Here is a 25,295-nt window from a genome sequence, read left to right on the forward strand (position 1 = left end):
CACTCCAAGCTGTTTAGGCTTGAAAGCCTACTACCAATGAAGTATATCAGGTGCTGTGCATCTGTGTAATGAGAGGGGGTGTGGTCTAATGACATCAACACCCTATATCAGGTGGGCATAATTATTAGGCAACCTCTTTTCCTCTGGCAAAATGGGTCAGAAGAGAGATCTGACAGACTTTGAAAAGTATAAAATTGTGAGATGTCTTGTAGACAGATGCAGCACTCTTGAAATTGCGAAGATGTTGAAACGTGATCACCGAACAATCAAGCGTTTCATTGCAAATAGTCAACAGGGTCGAAAGAAGCGTGTGGGGAAAAAAAAGGCGCAAAATAACTGCACATGATCTGCGGAAAATCAAGCGTGAAGCTAACAAGCAGCCATTAGCATCCAGTTCTGCCATATTCCAGAGTTGCAACATTCCTGGAGTGTCAAAGAGTACAAGGTGTGCAATACTGAGGGACATGGCCAAGGTAAGGAAGGCTGAAAAACGACCACCACTGAGTAAGACACACAAGATAAAACGTCAAGACTGGGCCAAGAAATATCTTAAGACTGATTTTTCTAAGGTGCTGTGGTCTGATGAGATGAGAGTGACTCTTGATGGGCCAGATGAATGGGCCTGTGGCTGGATCAGTAATGGGCACAGAGCTCCACTCCGACTCAGACGCCAGCAAGGTGGAGGTGGAGTACTGCTATGGGCTGGTATCATCAAAGATGAGCTTGTTGGACCTTTTCGAGTTGAGGATGGACTCAAACTCAACTCCCAGACCTACTGCCAGTTCCTGGAAGAAACCTTCTTCAAGCAGTGGTATAGGAAAAAGTCAGCATCTTTCAAGAACAACATGATTTTCATGCAGGATAACGCTCCATCTCATGCGTCCAAATACTCCACTGCGTGGCTAGCCAGTAAAGGCCTGAAAGGTGAAAAAATAATGACATGGCCCCCTTGTTCACCTGACCTAAACCCCATAGAGAACCTGTGGTCCATTATAAAACGTGAGGTCTACAAAGAGGGAAAACAGTACACCTCTCTGAACAGCATCTGGGAGGCCGTGGTTGCTGCTGCACACAATGTTGGTCGTGAACAGATAAAGAAATTGACAGAATCTATGGATGGAAGGCTTTTGAGTGTCCTCATGAAGAAGGGTGGCTATATTGGTCACTGATTTGTTTTTGTTTTGTGTTTGAATGTCAGATATGTTTATTTGCAAATCTGGAGTTGTCATATCAGTGTACCTGGTGAAAATAAATAAGTGAAATGGCTACATATTTGGTTTTTATTAAGTTGCCTAATAATTCTGCACAGTGAAAGTTACCTGAACACATACATATTCTCCTAAAATGGCCAAAACTAAAAACACCCCACTCTAACTTCCATACATATTCAGCTTTGATATTTATGAGTCTTTTTGTTTGATTGAGAATATAGTTGTTGTTCAATAATAAAACTAATCCTCAAAAATACAACTTGCCTAATAATTCTGCACTCCGTGTACATACAGGACACATTTTCGATGGAATAACAACATGTATTCTACTGTATTCCCTTCTAGCGGGTTTCATTCATTTGGTTTGATAGCATGCAATATTGTAAGCATATCGCTTATCCTATGTGTATTACATCACTCTACCCAGTGGAGAATAAGCGTTGAATATGGTTTATGATATTGCATGGTTTACAGTGGTTGGTAAAGAAGGCAGCTGGACTTGCTTGAAATTCTTGAAGATGTTTCACCTCTTATCTGAGGCTACATCCACACGACAACGGCAACGAGATGTTATTTAAAAATATATCGCGTCCAAATGGGCAACAATCAGTAAAATATCAGGTCCATATGGCAACGCAACGCTTGCTGAAAACGATGCAAAACACATGCCACACCTCTAGGGGCGCTGTAAGACGGTCCCTTCGGAGACACCAGAACAACCCATACGAAAAAGAACAGTAAAGAACTTATAAGAGTTTACCACTGTCTTAGTAGTAAATCCTTATAAGGATTTATCCTTATATTTATAAGGATTTACTACTAAGACAGTGGTAAACTTATAAATTCTTTACTGTTCTTTTTCGTATGGGAATAGAAGAAGTAAGGACGCATGCGCATAAACTATTATGCGCGAGACTTCATATTAGCCACAAAGTCAGGAAAATCTGTTCGGAAAATTACATTATAATGACCAAATACAATGAAAAGTATTTTTCCAGTCTCACCTGTGAAAGGTAAGCCCATGTGATCTCGTTTGGACGGTAAACCTGTTGGTACAGTTAAATGCAGCCAATCTTTATTCTCCGCTTTGACCTTTCCAATATGGCGGCGAGGATGACGTACGCGGAAGGCGGCGTCTTTAATGGTCCGGAATTAATTGAATACTACACGTTGATGGATTAATTTGTTGTTTCTCACCTGTGAAAGGCAATCCCATGTGATCTCGTTTGAACGGTAAATCTGTTGGTACAGTTAAACGCAGCTAATCTTTATTCTCCGCTTTGACCTTTCCAATATGGCGGCGAGGATGACGTACGCGGAAGGCGGCGTCTTTAATGGTCCGGAATAAATTGAATGATACACGTTGATGGATTAATTTGCTTTTTTGAGGAATGTATTCTAGGACTTAAACCATCATCTGAAGAGGTGAGATCGCTCTTTTTCCCCCCTAGTTTTGCTGGTAGGATTGACTCTGCCCTAAGGGCTATTCTCTCTCTCTCACTTTGCACCATTACACAATAAATATTCACAGTGAAAATATTTTGTAAGCGCGTTTCATGAACCAAGTTATAGGATTTGTTGACAACTCGCATCGCATCGCAATGAGAAGATCATTGGCACTACTGGTGTTAAGAATCAGACCATTTCATAAATGAATATTTTGCTGTAGAGCTGCAGTGTTTGTACAATTGCATGTTTTTGCTTCACTATTACTGTCACTATTCTGCTTCTTGCATTACTACTGTGAACTAACACTCATCTCATTCATCTCATTATCTCTAGCCGCTTTATCCTTCTACAGGGTCGCAGGCAAGCTGGAGCCCATCCCAGCTGACTACGGGCGAAAGGCGGGGTACACCCTGGACAAGTCGCCAGGTCATCACAGGGCTGACACATAGACACAGACAACCATTCACACTCACATTCACACCTACGGTCAATTTAGAGTCACCAGTTAACCTAACCTGCATGTCTTTGGACTGTGGGGGAAACCGGAGCACCCGGAGGAAACCCACGCGGACACGGGGAGAACATGCAAACTCCACACAGAAAGGCCCTCGCCGGCCCCAGGGCTCGAACCCAGGACCTTCTTGCTGTGAGGCGACAGCGCTAACCACTACACCACCGTGCCGCCCTGAACTAACACTGAACATAATAATAATAATAATAATATTATCCAAGCTCGTGTTTCACTCTCACTAGTGCTCTGTAAGGCTTTTTCCTGGTGATATTCATTACACTTCTACCCGGCGTGAAGCACTCACAGTCATGTGGTTGTGACATCATCGTAAACAAATCCGTTTTACTCATCCAGACGACTTCACAACGGCAACGTTGCCAGATCTTTCCACTCTGGAACCCGTTCTCAAAAAGATTGCGTTTTGGACACCCAAAACGCCGGTGCCGTGTGGACACCAGGCCTAAACGATAAGCAATTGTATCGGAGTCACCTGAATCCGTTGCCGTGTGGGAAAGACTTCTTCAGTTCTGTCTGACTAGTGCAGAGTGCCAGGTATTTATCCTCTAGTGAATCAAAAGCAACCCTAAGGAGAGTCATTGAGGTCACATGGGTCGTTGAGTCATCCTGTAGGTGTAGGTCCCTGGGAGCTGGGTGTGAACGGTGTTAGCAGCCTAGAGAGTCGTTAGAGTGATCTGTGGGTTGTTGGCTCTCTCTGCCATCATGTGAGTCATTGAAGTCAGCTGAGTCTTGGTGTGGATGTGTGTTCAGTTTTCTGGGAAGTGTGCCAAGGACTGCATTATAAATGGCTAATAAGTGGTGTCTCGACTACCTCCTCTGTTCAGTGATGGTTGTTCCAGGTTGACGAAGATGGCTTCTTTTACTCCTCTTTCAAACCACCAGTCTTCTCTGGCTAAAATGCGTACACTGCACTCTTGAAACGAGTGTCCTTTGTTATTGAGATGAAGATAGACTGCAGAGTCCTGGCCTGAGTAACTGGCTCTCCTGTGTTGAGCCATGCACCTGTGAAGTGGTTGTTTCATTTCCCCAATGGACAGGTCTGTGCATTCCTCACTGCATTGAATTGCGTACACTACATTGTCCTGTTTGTGTCTGGGTATTCTCTCTTTAGGGTGGACCAATTTCTGCCTCAGAGTGTTCCTGGGTCTGAAGTGTACAGGATTGTTGTGTTTGTAGAAGATCCTCCTGAGTTTCTCAGATAGTCCAGAAATGTAGGGAATGACAATGTTCTTGCGTTTGTTGCTGTCTTCTTCCCTATCCCTTATGTTACTTTTCTGGGCTTGACAAAAGCCCAGATGGGATACCTGCACTTCTGAAGTTCTTCCTTGATGTGTTTTTGCTCTTTCTCTTTTCCCTCTACCGTTGCAGGAATGTTCTGAGCCCTGTGATGTAAGGTCCAAATGACCCCCAATTTGTGTTCCAGTGGGTGGTGAGAGTCAAACAGAAGGTACTGGTCTGTGTGTGTGGGTTTCTGGTAGACCTCAATGCTAAGGCTTCGGTCTTATTCGATGTGCATGCCGCAGTCCAAAAAGGCTAGGTTGTTTCCACTGACGTCCTCCCGAGTGAACTTGATGTTGATATCCACTGCGTTGATGTGCTCTGTGAAGGCTTCCACCTCATGGGTTTTGATTTTAACCCATGGATGACAAAATCAAAATTACTATGACCTGGATGACTGAGAACCTTCAGACATATCGCATGGTTGTCAAGACAACATGACGTCACACGTCAGAGACATAAAACTTACATACTAGCAAGCGACAGTGACAATTTGTAAACAAACATGGCCACCAGGTTTGGTTCTTTAAATACAGAAGATTTTGAGAGAATTTTGAAAGGGAAAGATGCACTGAACACCCAAAAGGAATGTGTGTATAATAATAATAATAATAATAATAATAATAATAATAATGACTGGCTTTTTTTCATGGTATATCAGATATATTCCATTCAGCTATAACTCATCTTCGAGTCGTTCAATACCATGATAGCTGAATAGAATATATCTGATATACTACTCAATGCCAGCCAATATTATTTAAATAATAACCTCGACTTCATCTTGGTTATTACTTCCTGATATTCACCTTGCCTTCGGCGAATAACTGTTAATTATAAATAATTTGCGCATATATATATATATATATATATATATATACACGGGGGGCATGGTGGTGTAGTGGCTAGCACTGTCGCCTCACAGCAAGAAGGTCCTGGGTTCAAGCGCAGTGGCTGGCAAGGGCCTTTCTGTGTGGATTTTGCATGTTCTCCTCATGTCTGTGTGGGTTTCCTCTGGGTGCTCCAGTTTCCCCCACAGTCCAAAGACATACAGGTTAGGCTAATTGGTGGCTCTAAATTGACTGTAGGTGTGAATGTGAGTGTGAATGGTTCTTTGTCTCTGTGTCAGCCCTGCGATAACCTGGTGACTTGTCCAGGGTGTACCCCATCTCTCACCCATAGTCAGCTGGGATAGGCTCCAGCTTGCCTGCAACCCTGTAGAACAGGATAAGCGGCTATAGACCCTTTTCAGTCATGTGACCTTCGTAAACGCGACCGCCATTTTGGACATGTAGTGGACTTCAGCTCGAATCGGTTTGAATGCGAGGAAGGCGACAAACATAAAAGAAAAAGGAGCGAGATGCAGAAAACTGTATTTACTAGTTTACTGTAATTATGATCTGGCAGCTATTTACACCGGATCCAGTGTAAATAGCTGCCGGAGCCAACATCCGAGCTTACCGGAGCGTGCTCCGGCCGGCCGCGAGCTAGCGCGCTCCGGAACCTCGGACGTTGGCTCCGGCAGCTATTTACACTGGATCCGGTGTAAATAGCTGCCAGATCATAATTACAGTAAACTAGAATGGAATGTTAACAGCAATGTAATGCCTTTTCTGGCTAATTTTATTCATCTTACCTCCAACAAAGTGGTCACTACACAAGCGTTGGTATGCCGCTATCCATCTTCTCCGTCGGTCAGCATCTACCGGGATCCGATAAAATGATAACCCTTGCCTTGTTTGTTGATGGTTACTACATCCAGGTGCACAACAATATAGTGGCATGATGGAAGTCTTGCTGAAAATAAACACTTTCTTTGCTGCCGTTCCTCAATGTTGGCTGTGGTAAACTACTGGTAGTACATGTCCAAAATGGCAGCCGCGTTTGTCGTGATGTCACGTGAAAAGGGTCCATAGATAATGGATGGATATATACTGGGTGCAATTTGCTGGGGGGGATCATCCCCCCCTCTGGTTTTTATCTCTGCTGAAAAAAAATCCTCGAGGACAACCCCGTCAATAAAACAAACAAACCAAAAAAAAGTTGACATGACAGGCATGTTGTGACACAGTTTTCTATGGTCTACATTGCACTCACTTTCAAAATGACCCGAAGTGGCAGCTTTGATGTTCACGAACGTCCCCAGCAAATAGATACATTGTAGATAATAACAATATCTTTGCGTTCTCATAGAACGCAAAGATATTGTTATTATCTACAATGTATCAATGTATCGCAGGGATGCAAACAGCGCGCCTTTTGGCGGATGCCGCCTTTTTCACGGCTGATTTTTTTTTTTTTTTTTTAGGGGGGGCGTTGGAGTGTCTGATTATAATTTCAAAGTAAATTCTGTATTAAAATTACTAAATAAGCAAATCCATTACAGTCCATGAAACAGGAAGTATAAGGATGAGAAAAAAACAGTTTAAATCGGAAAGCTGCGCACAATGTGAACTGCGCCATCAGAGCAAACTGTTCATTTAGTATTCATGTATTTTAGTGATTTTCGAGTCACTGTCCATTTAATCCGGAGGGAGAGAAACATCACAGCAACGCGACAAGCAATGCGAACTTTGTTGTGTTAGTGTTCGTGTATTTAGTCAGAGAGATAGGAAGATGAATTTACTGTACTATCTCTGGTTTAGTGTTTGTTTTCATTTAGTGTTATTCATTTGATATCATCGGATGTTATTGAGCTGTTAGCCTATTGTTACCTTAATTTTGTGACCTTTCATGATTAAAAAAAAAAACATCCCCCCTTCTGGTTTTCTGACAAATCGCACCCTGGATATATATATATATATATATATATATATATATATATATATATATATATATATATATATATATATTGTATAATTCTGTTTCTGTCTGTAATGCAATGCTTCATCATATATTTTTAGTGTTAGTGATCTTAATTATATTAACCATATTTTTACTAAACGTTTTTAATAATACGACTTGTGAGTAGGGGTGGCACGGTGGTGTAGTGGTTAGTGCTGTTGCCTCACAGCAAAAAGGTCTGGGTTCGAGCCCCGTGGTCGGCGAGGGCCTTTCTGTGCGGAGTTTGCATGTTGTCTGCGTGGGTTTCCTCCGGGTGCTCCGGTTTCCCCCACAGTCCAAAGACATGCAGGTTAGGTTAACTGGTGACTCTAAATTGACCGTAGGTGTGAGTGTGAATGGTTGTCTGTGTCTATGTGTCAGCCCTGTGATGACCTGGCGACTTGTCCAGGGTGTACCCCGCCTTTCGCCCGTAGTCAGCTGGGATAGGCTCCAGCTTGCCTGTGACCCTGTAGAACAGGATAAAGCGGCTAGAGATAATGAGAGATGAGACTTGTGAGTAACCTATTCTGGAAAGGACCTTTAGCAGTGTTCCTGTTAAAAATCTAAAACAACACTACATTTCCCATAATGCATGTACAGACATTACTTCCTGGTCCCTCAGCTGCTGATCTGGAGTCAGTTATTTCCACATGAATGAAAAGCGAAAGATAAACAGAGCTGAAAGAGAAACAGCCTTAACCACGCCCACTCGCGTCTGCTGTGAGTGACGTGAAGGCCAGCGTCCAATAGTATTCCACCATACTGTTTATTGTGGAAGTGAGTGTGAGAGTTAGCCTCTGGGATAGAAGCAAAAAAGTGCTAAATGTGATGAGATGCTTGTGTGGAACGGAATGGGGAGCAAGCAGGCCTGCGCTGAGAACTATATATATTGGTTTAATCAGATCTATTTTTGATTATGGGAGTATGGTTTATGGGTCTGCATCCAAAACATTATTGAAAAAACTTGATGTTATACAGCATCAGGCATTAAGAATCTGCTGTGGAGCTATCAGAACCACGCCAGTTGCAGCCATCCAGGTGGAAATGGGGGAAGCACCTTTGTGTCTCAGAAGAAAACAGCTAGCTGTTGTATATTGGGCAAACTTGAGGGGGCATTGTGCCAATCACATGAGTCAGGCAGTTTTGCAGCAATGTCAGGAGCGGCGAAGCACTAAGATAGGGAGCTTTGGTTGGAGCATTAAGGATACAGTGACAAAAATGGGCCTCTCAGAACTAAAATTAAGTCCCGCAATACCACTTTCTGCTGTTCCGCCATGGACTTTTGAAGAACTTGATGTTGACTTGGGTATACTGGAAAATAAGAACCAAGATGATTTTGACAAATACTGGGTGCAGAGTTATCTAATGGAGAGGTATGAGGATTGTCTGAAAATATTCACAGATGCATCGAAACAAACAGATAGTAGAGTTGGGGTGGGATATGTCATTCCTACATTGAAACATGTAGAAGGGAAAAGAATCACTGATGACCTGGCAGTATACTCAGGGGAATTGATAGCTGTGTGGCTGGCTTTACAGTGGGTTGAGGAGAAAAGACCAAGGAAGGTAGTGGTGGCGTCAGACTCCAGTTCAGCACTGATCACCATCAAAACTGGACAATCAGAAACCAGGCAAGATATTGTCCTGGAAATTGTACTTCTTGCAAGTAATCTAATGAAGTCAGGGGTTGGCATTACCTTTGTGTGGGTGCCAGCTCATATAGGAGTCTTGGGGAATGAAATGGCTGACAAGTGTGCAAAAAAAGCGACTGAACATCCAAGCATAGATATGGCAGTAAACGTCAGTAAAGCAGAAGTGAAAAGTATGGTGAAACGCAAAGTAAAAGGAGAGTGGCAAATGTTGTGGGAGGATGGGCTGACTGGCAGACAGTTTTATAACATTCACAAAAAAGTAGGGGCGGCACGGTGGTGTAGTGGTTAGCGCTGTCGCCTCACAGCAAGAAGGTCCTGGGTTCGAGCCCCGGGGCCGGCGAGGGCCTTTCTGTGTGGAGTTTGCATGTTCTCCCCGTGTCCGCGTGGGTTTCCTCCGGGTGCTCCGGTTTCCCCCACAGTCCAAAGACATGCAGGTTAGGTTAACTGGTGACTCTAAATTGACCGTAGGTGTGAGTGTGAATGGTTGTCTGTGTCTATGTGTCAGCCCTGTGATGACCTGGCGACTTGTCCAGGGTGTACCCCGCCTTTCGCCCGTAGTCAGCTGGGATAGGCTCCAGCTTGCCTGCGACCCTGTAGAAGGATAAAGCGGCTAGAGATAATGAGATGAGATGAGACAAAAAAGTAGGAGTACTTAGGCCTACGAGCAGGAGCAGGAGAGAGGAGAATGTATTTTCAAGGATGAGATTTGGACATACCAGTTTGAATAGTAATCTACATCAAATACAGAAACATGCTGATGGTAACTGTGTTTACTGTGGTTATCCAGAAACTGTAGATCATGTTTTTATACAATGCCCAAGGTACCAGGAAAACAGGTAAAGTCTAATAGAACAGTTAGAGAGAGAAAAGATTCAATTTAATTTGAAAGATATTTTACAAAGGAGTACTGGAGAGGTTTGTTTAAATTTTGTTTTTAGATTCCTGAAGAACACAGGACTGTTTCATAGAATTTAGAAGAACAATTTAATTTTTTTTTTCTTCCTTCATATTATTTTGTATTTCCTTGTTAGGGTTAGACTTCAGATTCATACCCCAGTCCAGCTGGTGGCGGTAATGCACCATTAACGTTAGTTTGCCAACCGCCATAAAACTTAAAGAAGAAGAAGAGTTAGCCTCTGACCGTGAATATGTTTTTAGCTTGAAACCAGCAGTTGGTTGAGTGGGTACTATGGACGATAAGGCAGAAGTTACATCGTCTTTAAAGAAGCACGATATTGGAGACGAGTTTTCTCATTTATCCTCCTTCCCCAAAGCGTCAGTACTGATCCCGCTTTTCCTGAGAGAAGGACAGCTTCATGTGCTCCTCACGGTCCGCTCTACTGAAGTCAGTGGGCTTTAATCTCAGCTCTACTTCTCACTACTGTAATGTCCAGAGCCCATAAAAGTGATATTTATTTCATTTTATTTGTTAACTATCTTGTGCACACAAATTATTACATTGTGTAAAAATAACTAATAACTTGTGCGCACAAAAAAAATAAAATAAATCACTTTTCTGGACTGTAGGGGCCCTGTAGTAAAGCCTGAAACTCTGAATCGCATGTTGAAATGCAGTGACGTCATATTCGACTCAATGTGGCGTTATTTCCAGATATTAATGTTGTTGGGGTTTTTTTCGACTTAGCTAATATCCTGAAATAACGAGTTGTCATTATTTAAAAAAAAGCAATACTGGACAATGTGCAATACCTCTCCTGCTGGACTTTTTTTTTCCCCATATCTTTTTAACAGGGCCGGCCCAAGCCTTTAAGGGGCCCTAAGCAGGGGCCCCCACACCACCAAAACTACACTGCTAGCTGCCTTATTATTTCTTAGGCTACACAGTTAGTCTAGTTAGTCTAGCCACCCACCATAATCTGCGTTTTTAGTTGGTTTACATTATACTGCAACTTGTGGCTATTGCAATATAAAATATTCAGAGTGATGTGTGGCATATTTGTAAGTAAAACAACAAATCAGTAGACAAGACACTGTATATGTAAACAAGTTAACCAGTTTATTTTGCACTAATGTGCAAAACAAAACCTAACATACACAGTTCTTACAAACAGTACTTGTACTTGTAACCGTTATTAAATAACAAAAAAAAAAAATAAATCTTAAAATCTGGAATAAACCTTACATCTTAAAAGAAATCTTCAATAAATTCACAAAATGAACAGAGAAATTTGCAGCATAATAACAATAACACAACAACAACCTATTATCTCATCTCATTATCTCTAGCCGCTTTATCCTGTTCTACAGGGTCGCAGGCAAGCTGGAGCCTATCCCAGCTGACTACGGGCGAAAGGCGGGGTACACCCTGGACAAGTCACCAGGTCATCACAGGGCTGACACATAGACACAGACAACCATTCACATTCACACCTACGGTCAATTTAGAGTCACCAGTTAACCTAACCTGCATGTCTTTGGACTGTGGGGGAAAACGGAGCACCCGGAGGAAACCCACGCGGACAAGGGGAGAACATGCAAACTCCACACAGAAAGGCCCTCGCCGGCCACGGGGCTCGAACCCGGACCTTCTTGCTGTGAGGCGACAGCGCTAACCACTACACCACCGTGCCACCCACCAGTACATCATTTAATAAATTATTTTAATTTAATTAATTTAGTATCTTATATTCAAGAGCATACAATTACTCATGCTTAAGAGTAGGCTGACATATCTGGCGATGACTTTTGCCTACATTGTGTAACAGGATTTAATTACTATGCATTTCATACATGCAGGCCTACACACAATATCAATAACAGTGAACTCATCTCATTATCTCTAGCCGCTTTATCCTTCTACAGCGTCGCAGGCAAACTGGAGCCTATCCCAGCTGACTACGGGCGAAAGGCGGGGTACACCCTGGACAAGTCGCCAGGTCATCACAGGGCTGACACATAGACACAGACAACCATTCACATTCACACCTACGGTCAATTTAGAGTCACCAGTTAACCTAACCTGCATGTCTTTGGACTGTGGGGGAAAACGGAGCACCCGGAGGAAACCCACGCAGACACGGGGAGAACATGCAAACTCCGCACAGAAAGGCCCTCGCAGGCCACGGGGCTCGAACCCGGACCTTCTTGCTGTGAGGCGACAGTGCTAACCACTACACCACCGTGCCACCCATAACAGTGAACTCAAATTTTAAAATCTTTCTAACAGAATCCAAGCCAACATTGGTGAGGCAGAATTATGTATTGCACTGTGTCGTCCAGCAGAGGGCAGTACCAGTTAATGGCAATAGACTATCGTGCAGGCAGAAAGGCTAATAATAACAGCTATTGACAGATTGTTAAACTCACACTAGCGATCTGACAGCAATTATCAAGAACTTGCACTCACCTTATTGAACACACTACTGCGCCAATCTTAATAAATTGGTATGACTTTGTCCACTTGAGCTAATATCGGTCATGACATTTAGGTTGGAGTTTGTAAGTAAAGCGACGGCTCTCAGCTTAGAACTAAAGATGATATCCGAGGCTACATTTTGTTGTGTTGGGTAGCATAACGTTAGCTACTATGACAGACATTCTGTTAGCTAATCCAGCCAACCTAGCCAGAACATAGACAACCTTAATGACACAAAAATAGTAACATTGGACATTCAAATTTACCTTTTTCTTGCTGCTTTTTTTCTTCCTCTTGTCTCTTCCTCTTCTCTGCCCCAGATGGCTAATTTCTTTTTTGAGACATGGCTTAGCCATCTAGTCCACCTATCCTCCGAAGTGAATAACTCCTGTCACGTCATGTGCGTCTGGTTGTGCAGGAGCGCAGTGGCAGCAACCAGCAGCAAGGATTAGTTAACCTAATGTACCAACTATGAAAATGATACAAAAAACGTTATTTTGTGTCTTATTTTTGTGTCTTTTGTTTCTGCTATACCATGTCATTGATATTACGTTTTTTTAATTAAAAATATTTTCGCAGGTGGGCATTCCAACTGCTCTTGGGGGCCCCCTGGTGGTGTGTGGGGCCCTAAGCGGGCGCTTAATTCGCTTATGCCTTGGGCCGGCCGTGCTTTTTAATATATTTGTATATCTCATCTCATTATCTCTAGCCGCTTTATCCTGTTCTACAGGGTCGCAGGCAAGCTGGAGCCTATCCCAGCTGACTACGGGCGAAAGGCGGGGTACACCCTGGACAAGTCGCCAGGTCATCACAGGGCTGACACATATACCCCTTTTCCACCAAATCAGTTCCAGGCCTGGTGCTGGTTCACAACTCGTTCAACTTGCGAGCCAGCTGAGAACCAGTTTGCTTTTCCATAGCTCGGGGTGCTAAGGTAAGCCACGTCATTACATCACTGTATACCATGGTAGCCACGGGGTCTTAAAAGTCTTAAATTTAATATTCCAAAATTAAGGCCTTAAAAAGTCTTAAATTGCTTTGCCCAAGTCTTAATTTTTTAAACAAAGGTCTTAAATTTACTTATACTATTCTACGATGTGAAAACATGGGTTTTGCGTAACATCAGTGAATTTCTTGGAGTATGCGCAAAGAAAGAAACAATATTGATACATTTTCACGCTGGCACAATCGTTGGAGTCCGTGGTGGAGAGGAGACTCCGCGAATCGCAGCATGGGGAAGTGTCGTTTTAATCAGCAGTGGCTTTCAGATGAAATATATTGTGATTGGGTGAGGGAGGTTCCTGGAAGCGACATTGAAGCAAGATGCTGTGTTTGTCAAAAGACCTTCAAGTTGTCCACTATAGGTCATTTCGCTTTAGAGTCTCACCTGAAGAGCTCAAAGCACATTGCATCTGCCCTCCACCGCCACCAGCCCATCGCTCAGTTCTGCACGGTTCAATCTCCGAATGCACCTGGAGTTGGCACTAGCACCACTGTCGAACGTCAGCAGCATCAGCCAAGCCAGACATCATCGGCAAGGCTAGCAACAACACAAGGGCCGAGCAGCGGCATGATGGGTGTCGGTGGAACCCCGGCACTTTGGGCAGAGGTGCTCTGGATTTTAAAAACAATTACGGAACACCACTCGTACAGCTCGAATGAGGGCATAAGCAAACTCTTTAAGGCGGTGTTCCCAGACTTGGAAGTCGCTACAACATTCTCCTGTGGAAAAAACAAAACGTCTTACATAACAAAATTTGGTCTTGCTCCTTATATAACGAAGGAGTTGGTCAAAGACGTTAACGAGGCAAGTGATGGATTTATCTCATTGTGTCGCTTATCTATCCACCTCCACATCTATGTCTTCCCTCCCTCCCTTGTTTACTAGGAGTATTTACATTTATTTTTATTCTTCAAAATGTAAAATGGTTGAAGCAAGTTGAATGCTGGGAAACTAAGACAGAGTTTGTCTGTTTATCATCTCTGGGTGCATGGTCATAATTAGTTTAGAGACAGTTCTTTAGGCCTTGAGTTGGGCCCTCAGTTTGGCTTTTTGGCTGGTGAGTGCACACCATTGTACCAATGTATTGGTACGCCAATTGCATTTTTGTGCACTTTTAAGAGACTTTCGGCTTACCTCTTTTCTATCGATCTATCTATCTCTATCTCTCTTCCCGTCTATCCCCCCCATCACCACTCTCCTCACATTCTTCCAGTCAGAGGCACTGCAGCCTCCACACCACACCACACAGAGATGCAGCTGGTTAGAACGTTCTCTATGGTGCTTCTGTAGAATGGGCGGGGGCAGGTGGGCTCTTCTCATCCTACGCAGGAAGTGCAGACATTGCTGTGCCTTCTTGACCACTGACGCAGTGTTCGCAGACCAGGCGAAGTTGTCTGTGATGTGCACCCCCAGCAACTTGGTGCTATTGACCACCTCCACGGCCGTGTTGTTGATAAGTGGAGCGTAACTGGGTTGGTTTTTCCTGAAGTCAACAATGATCTCTTTAGTTTTTGTCCACGTTCAGGATCAGGTTGTTTTCCCTGCAGCAGCCCACCAGCTGCTCCACCTCCTCTCTATAGGCCAGGTAACTTCACTCATGATGCAATTTTTGCTTTAAGAATATTAATGGAGAAGTACAGGGAAGGCCAGAGAAAGCTACATTGTGTGTTTGTAGCCCTGGAGAAGGCATACGATAGAGTGCCAAGAGCTGAGTTATGGTATTGTATGAGAAAGTGTGGAGTGAATGAGAAGTATATGAGAGTGGTGCAAGACTGAGAACAGTGAAACAACAGTGAGGTGTGCAGTTGGAACGACTAAATGGTTCAAGGTAAAGGTGGGACTTTATCAAGGATCTGCTTTGAACCCTTTCTTGTTTGCCATAGCGATGGATAGCTTGATGGACGAAGTGAGGCAAGAGTCACCATGGAACATGATGTTTGTGGATGATATTGTGATATGTAGTGAAAGTAGAAAGGAGGTTGAGTTGGGTTTGGAGAGATGGAGGTATGCATTGGAACGAAGAGGAATGAAGGTGAGCAAAGGCAAAACAGAATACATGTGCATCAGTGAGAATGGGGTTGAGAGTGTAGTGAAGATGCAAGGAGTAGACGTAAAGAAAGTTGGTGAATTCAAGTATCAACTGTGCAAGAAAATGGGGGCTGCGATAGTGAGGTGAGAAAGAGAGTGCAGGTGGGGTGGAGCAGTTGGAGGATTTCGGGAGTCATTTGTGATAGGAAAGTCCCAGCAAAAGTGAAAGGTAAGATGTATGAGAGAGTAGTGAGACCAGCTGTGATGTATGGATTGGAGACCGTACCCTTAACGAAGAGATAGGAGGCAAAGTTGGAGGTGGCGGAGTTGAGGATGGTAAGGTTTGTGATGGGAGTGACGAGGTTGGACAGGATAAGGAACGAGCACATCAGAGGGACAGCACATGTGGAGAGCTTGGGAATTAAGCTAAGAGAGATGAGACTGAGATGGTATGGGCACACCCTGAGAAGAGATGCAGAGTACGTGGGAAGGAGAATGCTGAGGATGGAACTACATGAAAATGAGGAAGGCCAAAGAGGAGATACATGGATGTGGTGAGAGAGGACATGGAAGTGGCAGGTGTGGTAGAGAAGGATGTGGAAGACCGAGAGCAATGGAGACGAAAGATCCGCTGTGGCGACCCCTAATCGGGAGCAGCCAAAAGAAGAAGAAGTGTGATACTTAACTCATTATTTTGAATTGCTAACTATTATTAACTGAGTGTGAGGTCTTTACATTACAGACTGAGCCGTAGGCAAAGTCCATACAAAAAGACCAAGGTCTGATATTTTTCCATAAAGACCGAGCAGGCGAGGTTAATAAGGAGTTTATTATATGGCTTTTTTTTATTATTTGTAAGATTAAAATAGACCGCCATTATAATGAGGCGTGACGCAATCACATTGAAAGCACGCTAGCGGTTTCAAAACTGAATTTCTATTAGCGGTTTCTGAATGCACTTCATTGCTCATTTCTTGAATAACTCTGTGATTCTTGTTTGTCTTTTGTGTTTCGGCCATTTTTAATTCCATTTGGATTTCTAATTAATCTTTTTTTGTTTGTTTTTTGCAACATTGAAAGCCACCGCCTTGGAAAGAAAGTCCATAAGCACCCATGGGCATTATAGGAAAATTCTGCTCCGCAAAGAACCAATCAGAGGGCACAATTTTACCGGAAGTAGCTTGTGCCATATAATAATTATGCGTTATTTTATGATCTGTTGTCTGTTGTTTTCCTGACTTAACTCATTCTTTCAGTACATTTCGTCGATATAGACCGTTTGCACTTAAGTCACAAATCTCCCATGATGCTCTCCGATTTTGTGTCCGCCATCTTTGTGGTATAGCATCCATGGCGACCGAGGAGAGTACGTTGGCGAACTGTAATTTTTCGCAAATATATCACAAATTGAGTAATAGTGACAAGGTCAGATACAGGGAAAAGGTAAAAGAATGTTCAGGGGTGGATCCATACAGCAATATTGTAGAGTATGAAGACGATGTACGGATGTGGCCGAGTGTGAATTACACCGACGTCATGAATTACCTAGTGTTAACTATGAGCTTCGTCACTGGGAAGCAGATGAAAGCATACAAAAGCTTAGCGCAAGTGTTTTTTTTTAAGAATCTAGTAGGTTCCTAATGTGGGCAAATGTTACACAAAACACAAACCAAAAAAAACAACCTCGTTACTGACATCTTCTAAGGCGACATTTTACCGAGCTCAACTACCTACATTTTACTGGGGTTTTGTGCTATGCATTTGTAACTGCAGTATAAATTGGAGTAGCGCTTATATGTACATCACTTACAGTATGTCGCATCTTTATATATATTTTGTCTATGGTTCACATAAATGGTAGAAATATAAACTTACCCTTTATGAAATGATCTGCACACACTCGTGCATATACTTGTAGCTGGTCTCTTTTATGTCCGATCTGTTCAGATGTGCAAGCCACTGTCTCTATCGTCTACGGGTTAGAGCTTCCATTTGGGGTCTTTCTCGCATTTTAACAGTGGGTAAACTAAACAGTCTGACTCCAGCCTTAGCAGAATTGTTTGAGCAGCCGACAACTGCGCAAATTTGCGGCATTTCGTATTAAGGTACTTGTTGCTACGCATGTGTTATTCCACAAAGATGTTGGACACAGCTAAATCAGAGAGGGTTTTTTGATTGATTGATTGATTGATTGATTGATTGATTGATTACTTTATTCTGAACAATAAAGAAGAAAGATATAAAAATAAAAAATGTAAATAAAAAATGCAATAATCAAAACATCGTCATAAACAGAATAGCGTAGCCACAAGGCAATAACATAACAATGTTCAGAAAGGATTAGGAAGAAGTAATAACTTATCCAATCCTAACCCTCTATACCACCGCTAATCAAATGTCACTTTCCACCATAATAAACTATATATACACAAAAGAAAACAAAAGCAATAAACAAAAAAGAAAACGTACCAACATACCAAGACATACCGACATGGTATAATATCAACCAAATCAAATCATATATACAGATACTTATGTTATGCATATATACACACATACAATACATATATACAGTACATACATATACACATACCTATAGCTATACACAAAATACAAGAAGACCAGTCACAGACTTACTGTCAATTTCATCATCACCTATATGGTCTGCCTGTCCTCATTCTCATATATTTTTAGTAACATGTTTTTATATAATTTTTTACAACCCCGATTCCAAAAAAGTTGGGACAAAGTACAAATTGTAAATAAAAACGGAATGCAATGATGTGGAAGTTTCAAAATTCCATATTTTATTCAGAATAGAACATAGATGACATATCAAATGTTTAAACTGAGAAAATGTATCATTTAAAGAGAAAAATTAGCTGATTTTAAATTTCATGACAACAACACATCTCAAAAAAGTTGGGACAAGGCCATGTTTACCACTGTGAGACATCCCCTTTTCTCTTTACAACAGTCTGTAAACGTCTGGGGACTGAGGAGACAAGTTGCTCAAGTTTAGGGATAGGAATGTTAACCCATTCTTGTCTAATGTAGGATTCTAGTTGCTCAACTGTCTTAGGTCTTTTTTGTCGTATCTTCCGTTTTATGATGCGCCAAATGTTTTCTATGGGTGAAAGATCTGGACTGCAGGCTGGCCAATTCAGTACCCGGACCCTTCTTCTACGCAGCCATGATGCTGTAATTGATGCAGTATGTGGTTTGGCATTGTCATGTTGGAAAATGCAAGGTCTTCCCTGAAAGAGACGTCGTCTGGATGGGAGCATATGTTGCTCTAGAACCTGGATATACCTTTCAGCATTGATGGTGTCTTTCCAGATGTGTAAGCTGCCCATGCCACACGCACTAATGCAACCCCATACCATCAGAGATGCAGGCTTCTGAACTGAGCGCTGATAACAACTCGGGTCGTCCTTCTCCTCTTTAGTCCGAATGACATGGCGTCCCTGATTTCCATAAAGAACTTCAAATTTTGATTCGTCTGACCACAGAACAGTTTTCCACTTTGCCACAGTCCATTTTAAATGAGCCTTGGCCCAGAGAAGACGTCTGCGCTTCTGGATCATGTTTCGATACGGCTTCTTCTTTGAACTATAGAGTTTTAGCTGGCAACGGCGGATGGCACGGTGAATTGTGTTCACAGATAATGTTCTCTGGAAATATTCCTGAGCCCATTTTGTGATTTCCAATACAGAAGCATGCCTGTATGTGATGCAGTGCCGTCTAAGGGCCCGAAGATCACGGGCACCCAGTATGGTTTTCCGGCCTTGACCCTTACGCACAGAGATTCTTCCAGATTCTCTGAATCTTTTGATGATATTATGCACTGTAGATGATGATATGTTCAAACTCTTTGCAATTTTACACTGTCGAACTCCTTTCTGATATTGCTCCACTATTTGTCGGTGCAGAATTAGGGGGATTGGTGATCCTCTTCCCATCTTTACTTCTGAGAGCCGCTGCCACTCCAAGATGCTCTTTTTATACCCAGTCATGTTAATGACCTATTGCCAATTGACCTAATGAGTTGTAATTTGGTCCTCCAGCTGTTCCTTTTTTGTACCTTTAACTTTTCCAGCCTCTTATTGCCCCTGTCCCAACTTTTTTGAGATGTGTTGCTGTCATGAAATTTCAAATGAGCCAATATTTGGCATGAAATTTCAAAATGTCTCACTTTTGACATTTGATATGTTGTCTATGTTCTATTGTGAATACAATATCAGTTTTTGAGATTTGTAAATTATTGCATTCTATTTTTATTTACAATTTATACTTTGTCCCAACTTTTTTGGAATCGGGGTTGTAAACAGTTTTATGTTGGTGCTATTTTTGAGTTCATTTTCCAGACCATTTCACCCCACAGACTGTTATGCACATACTTTTCGTAGTTGTTCTAACATTTGCTCTCTTAAAATTCATTTCCCCTCTCAGGTTATACCCACCCTGCCTTTCCATAAACATATTTTGTACCTCACCCGGAAGAAGGTTATGTCTTGCTTTATGCATAATTTGTGCAGTCTTGTGTTTAACCAGATCCGTGAATTTCAGAGTGTGTGCTTTTACGAATAATGCGTTTGTATGCTCAAGAGATCCCGTATTATTGACAATTCTTATTGCTCTTTTTTGTAATGTGCATAACGGCTGCAGGTTAGATTTGTAGGTATTACCCCATATCTCCACATAGTAGCTCAGATATGGAAATATGAGTGCATTATACAGAGTATGTAGTGATTTATAGTCCAGAATGTGTCTTGATTTCCCCAAAATTGCAGTAATCTTTGCTATTTTTGCTTTAACATGATTAATATGTGGTTTCCAGCAGACTTTATGATCAACAATCACACCCAGAAATTTTATTTCATAAACTCTTTCTATGGTTATGTTGTCAATTTTCAATTCAACTTGAGGGTTCGACTTATATTTTCCAAATAACATAATCATGTGACGTCGTGCAAACGGTCTATTCCGACTTAACTCGTTGCTTCAGTATATTTTGCTATTCGATTTTCAGGACATTATTATGTTGCTATTTCAACTTAAGTCATTGTTTGTTTCATACAACTATGCAATTATTGCGACATTAGTATTTTATTACTTTGACTTAATGTGTTAGTTCAAGATATTGTGATGTTTGAGTTAACTCGTTATTTCAAGATGTTGTTATTTTGAGTCAACTTGTTATTTTAGACTTGTCAGCCTAATAACTAATTTCAAGAGTCGTTTCAGTAGAATAACTTCTTTCTGACTATTATGTCATTGTTTCAAGTTTTGTAATTTTGACATCTTATGATTTCTACATATTGATACTATATGTACATTATAGTTATACATATATTTCTTTCTGCAAAACTTATTCCATGACCTACTACGTTTTCACATACTGTATTAGTGATCTTTATCTCTTGCTGTTTAGCTAAATCCTTATCAAATATCATATAAAGCTTATGTAATAATCCCACACCACATCTTTTTAGCATGTACTGTATCCTTCCACTATGCCAAAACCCCAAGAATCCAGAGATATATATTTTAATTAAATTCTTGCAACAATCTGGATTGTACCTGGATTATATCTGGAGATTATTATTACTATTATTATTATTTTTTTTGGATAATGCTGTGATCAGATAGCACCAACATGGGCCATAATTTGAAATATCCAGGCAAAACGATCGCTGGATTCTGGGGAATTTTGTACAGTGTTATGTACAAGCATGATTTCTTTACACTTCTTTCTTTGCACAGTTATTTAAAATAATTGAACAGTTTAATTCGAAAATGAGTAATTATTTTTTTGAACAGTGCTTCAGCAGTGATATTTTACAGGTAAACTCTCTTCTGCTCCTCCACTCAGCTCAAACACAACCCTGGAGACGTGTGTTTTCCAGGGGGAAAAGCTGATCCGCAAGATCGGGATGAAATTGACACAGCACTGAGGGAGGCTTTGGAGGAGATCGGCCTTCCTCCTGATGGAGTTGAAGTGGTTTGCAGACTCTGTCCTCTGTTAAATCAGGTACGTTGACTGATTTAGCTCAAATCAGCACTTTAGGTATTATTCCTGTCATCATGCATAACGGTGTATATGGCAGTAACAAATGATCTAACTTTATCACACACACATTACAGTACAGGGAATTTCTTTTCTTCACAGCTCCCAGCTTCTTAGGAACTTGATAAATTTAAGAAAACTTCCACATTAAAATATTAATAGTTAATGATCTATGACATGAGGGTATTGATGATAGTATTAGAATGAAATTATAAGCTTTGGAAGCTGATATGTTCGAGCAGAGTGTAGAAATGAAGAGATAAGAGAGCTGGATGGTTAAAAGGGACTAAAGCGCTGCTGCATCACTGTCTTTAAGTAGTAGTAAAAGAGGCTTTAAAAAGGGCTAAATGGTGACACTGTCAGCAAGTAGTTGGAACAGCATTGTGGGTAATGTAGGAAACCAGTAACAAAAATGAAGGGGGAGGGGGACGTACCCACCTCAGTATTTCATTACAAAATAAATCTTTGACACTATTGAAGATCACGTGTTCAAAAAAAAATTCCAGCATTTATTTGTGTTAGATATGTTACAGGTCGGGGCGGCACGGTGGTGTAGTGGTTAGCGCTGTCGCCTAACAGCAAGAAGGTCCAGGTTCGAGCCCCGTGGCCAGTGAGGGCCTTTCTGTGCGGAGTTTGAATGTTCTCCCCGTGTCCGTGTGGGTTTCCTCCGGGTGCTCCGGTTTCCCCCACAGTCCAGAGACATGCAGGTTAGGTTAACTGGTGACTCTAAATTGACCGTAGGTGTGAATGTGAGTGTGAATGGTTGTCTGTGTCTATGTGTCAGCCCTGTGATGACCTGGCGACTTGTCCAGGGTGTACCCCGCCTCTCGCCCGTAGTCAGCTGGGATAGGCTCCAGCTTGCCTGCGACCCTGTAGAACAGGATAAAGCGGCTAGAGATAATGAGATGAGATGAGATGTTCAAAAAAAAATTCCAGCATTTATTTGTGTTAGATATGTTACAGGTCGGGGTGGCACGGTGGTGTAGTGGTTAGCGCTGTCGCCTCACAGCAAGAAGGTCCAGGTTCGAGCCCCGTGGCCGGCGAGGGCCTTTCTGTGTGGAGTTTGCATGTTCTCCCCGTGTCCGCGTGGGTTTCCTCCGGGTGCTCCGGTTTTCCCCACAGTCCAAAGACATGCAGGTTAGGTTAACTGGTGACTCTAAATTGACCGTAGGTGTGAATGTGAGTGTGAATGGTTGTCTGTGTCTCTGTGTCAGCCCTGTGATGACCTGGCGACTTGTCCAGGGTGTACCCCGCCTTTCGCCTGTAGTCAGCTGGGATAGGCTCCAGCTTGCCTACGACCCTGTAGAACAGGATAAAGCGGCTACAGATAATGAGATGAGATGAGATGTTACAGGTCAGAATTGTAGGTCAGGTGGCATTTTTCAGCCAAGGTTTGTATTTTTAACCCAGTTCATAATTTGCTACTTGTCTTAGGGAGACTTACTGTATCTAGGGTTAGGATTTGGAACGACTTTGTATTTTAAACTACTTGATGATATAATAAGACTGGACTCATTAATACATTCAAAATATCTATCACTCCTTCCATCGTAATCATCGCTGGCCTAGTGGTTAAACTGTTGAGTTAAGAACCAGAAGGTTCCAAGTTTAAATCCTGGTTAAGTATGAAAGAATATATATATTTTTTAAATGCTAATTGGGTAGATAGGAATAGGTAGACAGACAGACAGACAAGAGGAAATATTAGGTAGGTGTTGACAGACGGGAAGTGGATGGAAGAAAGAGAGACAAAAGAAGTGATGGAAAATCCCTTTTAAGAATCTTAGATAATCCAAATTTTTTACCTAGGTTGGAAATTATGAACTAGGTTAAAAATTTTAACCCAGGTCAAAAAAAAAAAAAAAATCACCAAGGTTGAAATTGTTTGACCTGTAACAGATGCGTTCTACAGCAGTGATCCTGCATAGTGCATGAAGAAGCATCTAAAGACCATCTCTAGGCCTCATTTCAGAATCCATGTCTGTTTAAAATGTCCCCTTGTTTTCCTCGTTGGATTATTTCAGTACTTTACCTAAATGTGGATTTTGTTAGCATTGGGTGCTCATAAGTTAACAAAAAGCCTTGTGTCTCCTTTCACTCAATATTCTACACACACAGAGAGGCCTTCTGGTGACCCCAGTGGTGGCTTTCATCAGTGACTCCTTCCAAGCGAGCCCAAACCCAGATGAAGTGAGCGAGGTGTTCTCTGTGCCAGTGGAGCTCTTCCTGAAGGAGGCTAATCACTCAGTGTACCCTGTACCCAGCGTATTTGGATATACACACAGTTTCATCTACACAGACCCTGTCACAGGCAAGATCCAACATATCTGGGGACTAACAGCCTTTTTGCTTATATTATTGGCTGTTTTGACTTTTGAAAAGAAGCCAGAGTTTGAAGTGGGCTTTGATTTGGAGAATCCGGTTGCTAACTTTCGGCTATACCTTCAACAAAGGTTAAGCAAGTTGTAACTCATTTCATTTACAGAATGAGGTGAAACTTGTGGCTTATTCCTAAAACAATTGTGTTTTTTTTTTAACTCATTCATTCACCTTCAGTACTTCTGGTCAGGGTTGTGGTGGATCCAGAGCCTATCCCAGAAACTTTGGACATGGTGCGCACACACACATTCACATTGAGGACCAATACAGTATAGCCAATCCACCTACATGCAGGTTTTGAGAAGATGAGAGGAAACCAGAGAACCTGAAGAAACCCACATGGATGTGGAAAAAGCATGCATGTACCGTAGATAATAATCCGAGATCACGATCAAACCTGGGACCCTGGAGCTGAGGCAGCAATGCAGCCCATTGCACCACAGTGCCACAGTCAAATTCATAAATTCAAATAACTGAGGATTCAAATCAGTCCTTGATTCAAATCAGCCGAGACTACTTTATAAACCACTTTTGTTCATTTGTAGGAAACAGGACCTTTGCTCTGAATATATCGTAAAAATTCAGAAAAAAATCAAGTAAAATACACAGAGATTGTAATTTTAAATATACTCAGTTAAAATATATATTTGGAAGTACCAAATCTGGCCCAAGTGCTTGAATAACTTCATATCTAATATATTGCTAAAACTCGTATACTGATAGTAGCATTGCTAATATCAGGGGACGTTATAAATATTCCACTTTGATTATTATTATTATTATTATTATTATTATTATTATTAAATAAACTTACCTGATAGTAATAGGTATGGAATGAGCCATGATGATTGGAATAAAATTACAGGCCGAGCCCTGTATCCCAGTGATGCACATTTGTTGTCTGCCATATTCTCATAGTGGACTGTGCTCAATGAATTTTGTGTGTCAAATAAAAAGCATGATCTCACGTCTCCTCATTCTGACTGTATTTTGTGTCTTGCCTTAAACCAGAGCTTCTCGGGAAGAAAAAAAAAAAAAAGAAGAAATTCCACCAAACCTGTTGGTAGAGAGTTATTTTACCTCTGTAGCACTGTATGCCTTTGACCATTCCTATCTAATAATGATGCACAAACTCTGGTTCATGCTTTCACTACGTCCCGTATGGATTACTGTAACTCTCTTGTCATTGGCCTCCCTGCAAAATCCCTTCAAAAATTACAGCACATTCAGAACTCAGCAGCCAGAGTTCTCACTCACACAAAACGCACGGCCCATATCACCCCCATCCTCTCTCAGCTACACTGGTTACCAGTCCTGTCCCAGATAAAATTTCAAAATACTGCTTCTCAACTTTAAGGCTCGACATAATCTGGCTGCCTTCTACCTCAGTGAACTCCTGACCCCCTACTCTCCCTCTCATTCGCTCATATCCTGTAACTGTCCCACGCACCAGACTATCCACCTTGGGAGGCAGGTCCTTCTCTGCCTCAAGCTCTC

The 25,295-nt window shown here is 41.9% G+C and overlaps 1 protein-coding gene across 1 annotated transcript; it reads left to right on the forward strand.

Annotated features, from left to right (window-relative positions):
* Window positions 1-10,069: 10,069 nt before the first annotated feature.
* Window positions 10,070-24,775, forward strand: nudt7 (nudix (nucleoside diphosphate linked moiety X)-type motif 7). Its single transcript, XM_060928102.1, has 3 exons — window positions 10,070-10,287; window positions 21,225-21,383; window positions 23,538-24,775. Exons 1-3 carry the CDS (start codon window positions 10,132-10,134, stop codon window positions 23,886-23,888), a joined length of 666 nt encoding a protein of 221 aa, XP_060784085.1. The 5' UTR covers window positions 10,070-10,131; the 3' UTR covers window positions 23,889-24,775.
* Window positions 24,776-25,295: the final 520 nt, after the last annotated feature.

This window comes from Neoarius graeffei, chromosome 8 (genome assembly GCF_027579695.1).
Source record: "Neoarius graeffei isolate fNeoGra1 chromosome 8, fNeoGra1.pri, whole genome shotgun sequence".
Lineage (NCBI taxonomy): Eukaryota > Metazoa > Chordata > Actinopteri > Siluriformes > Ariidae > Neoarius > Neoarius graeffei.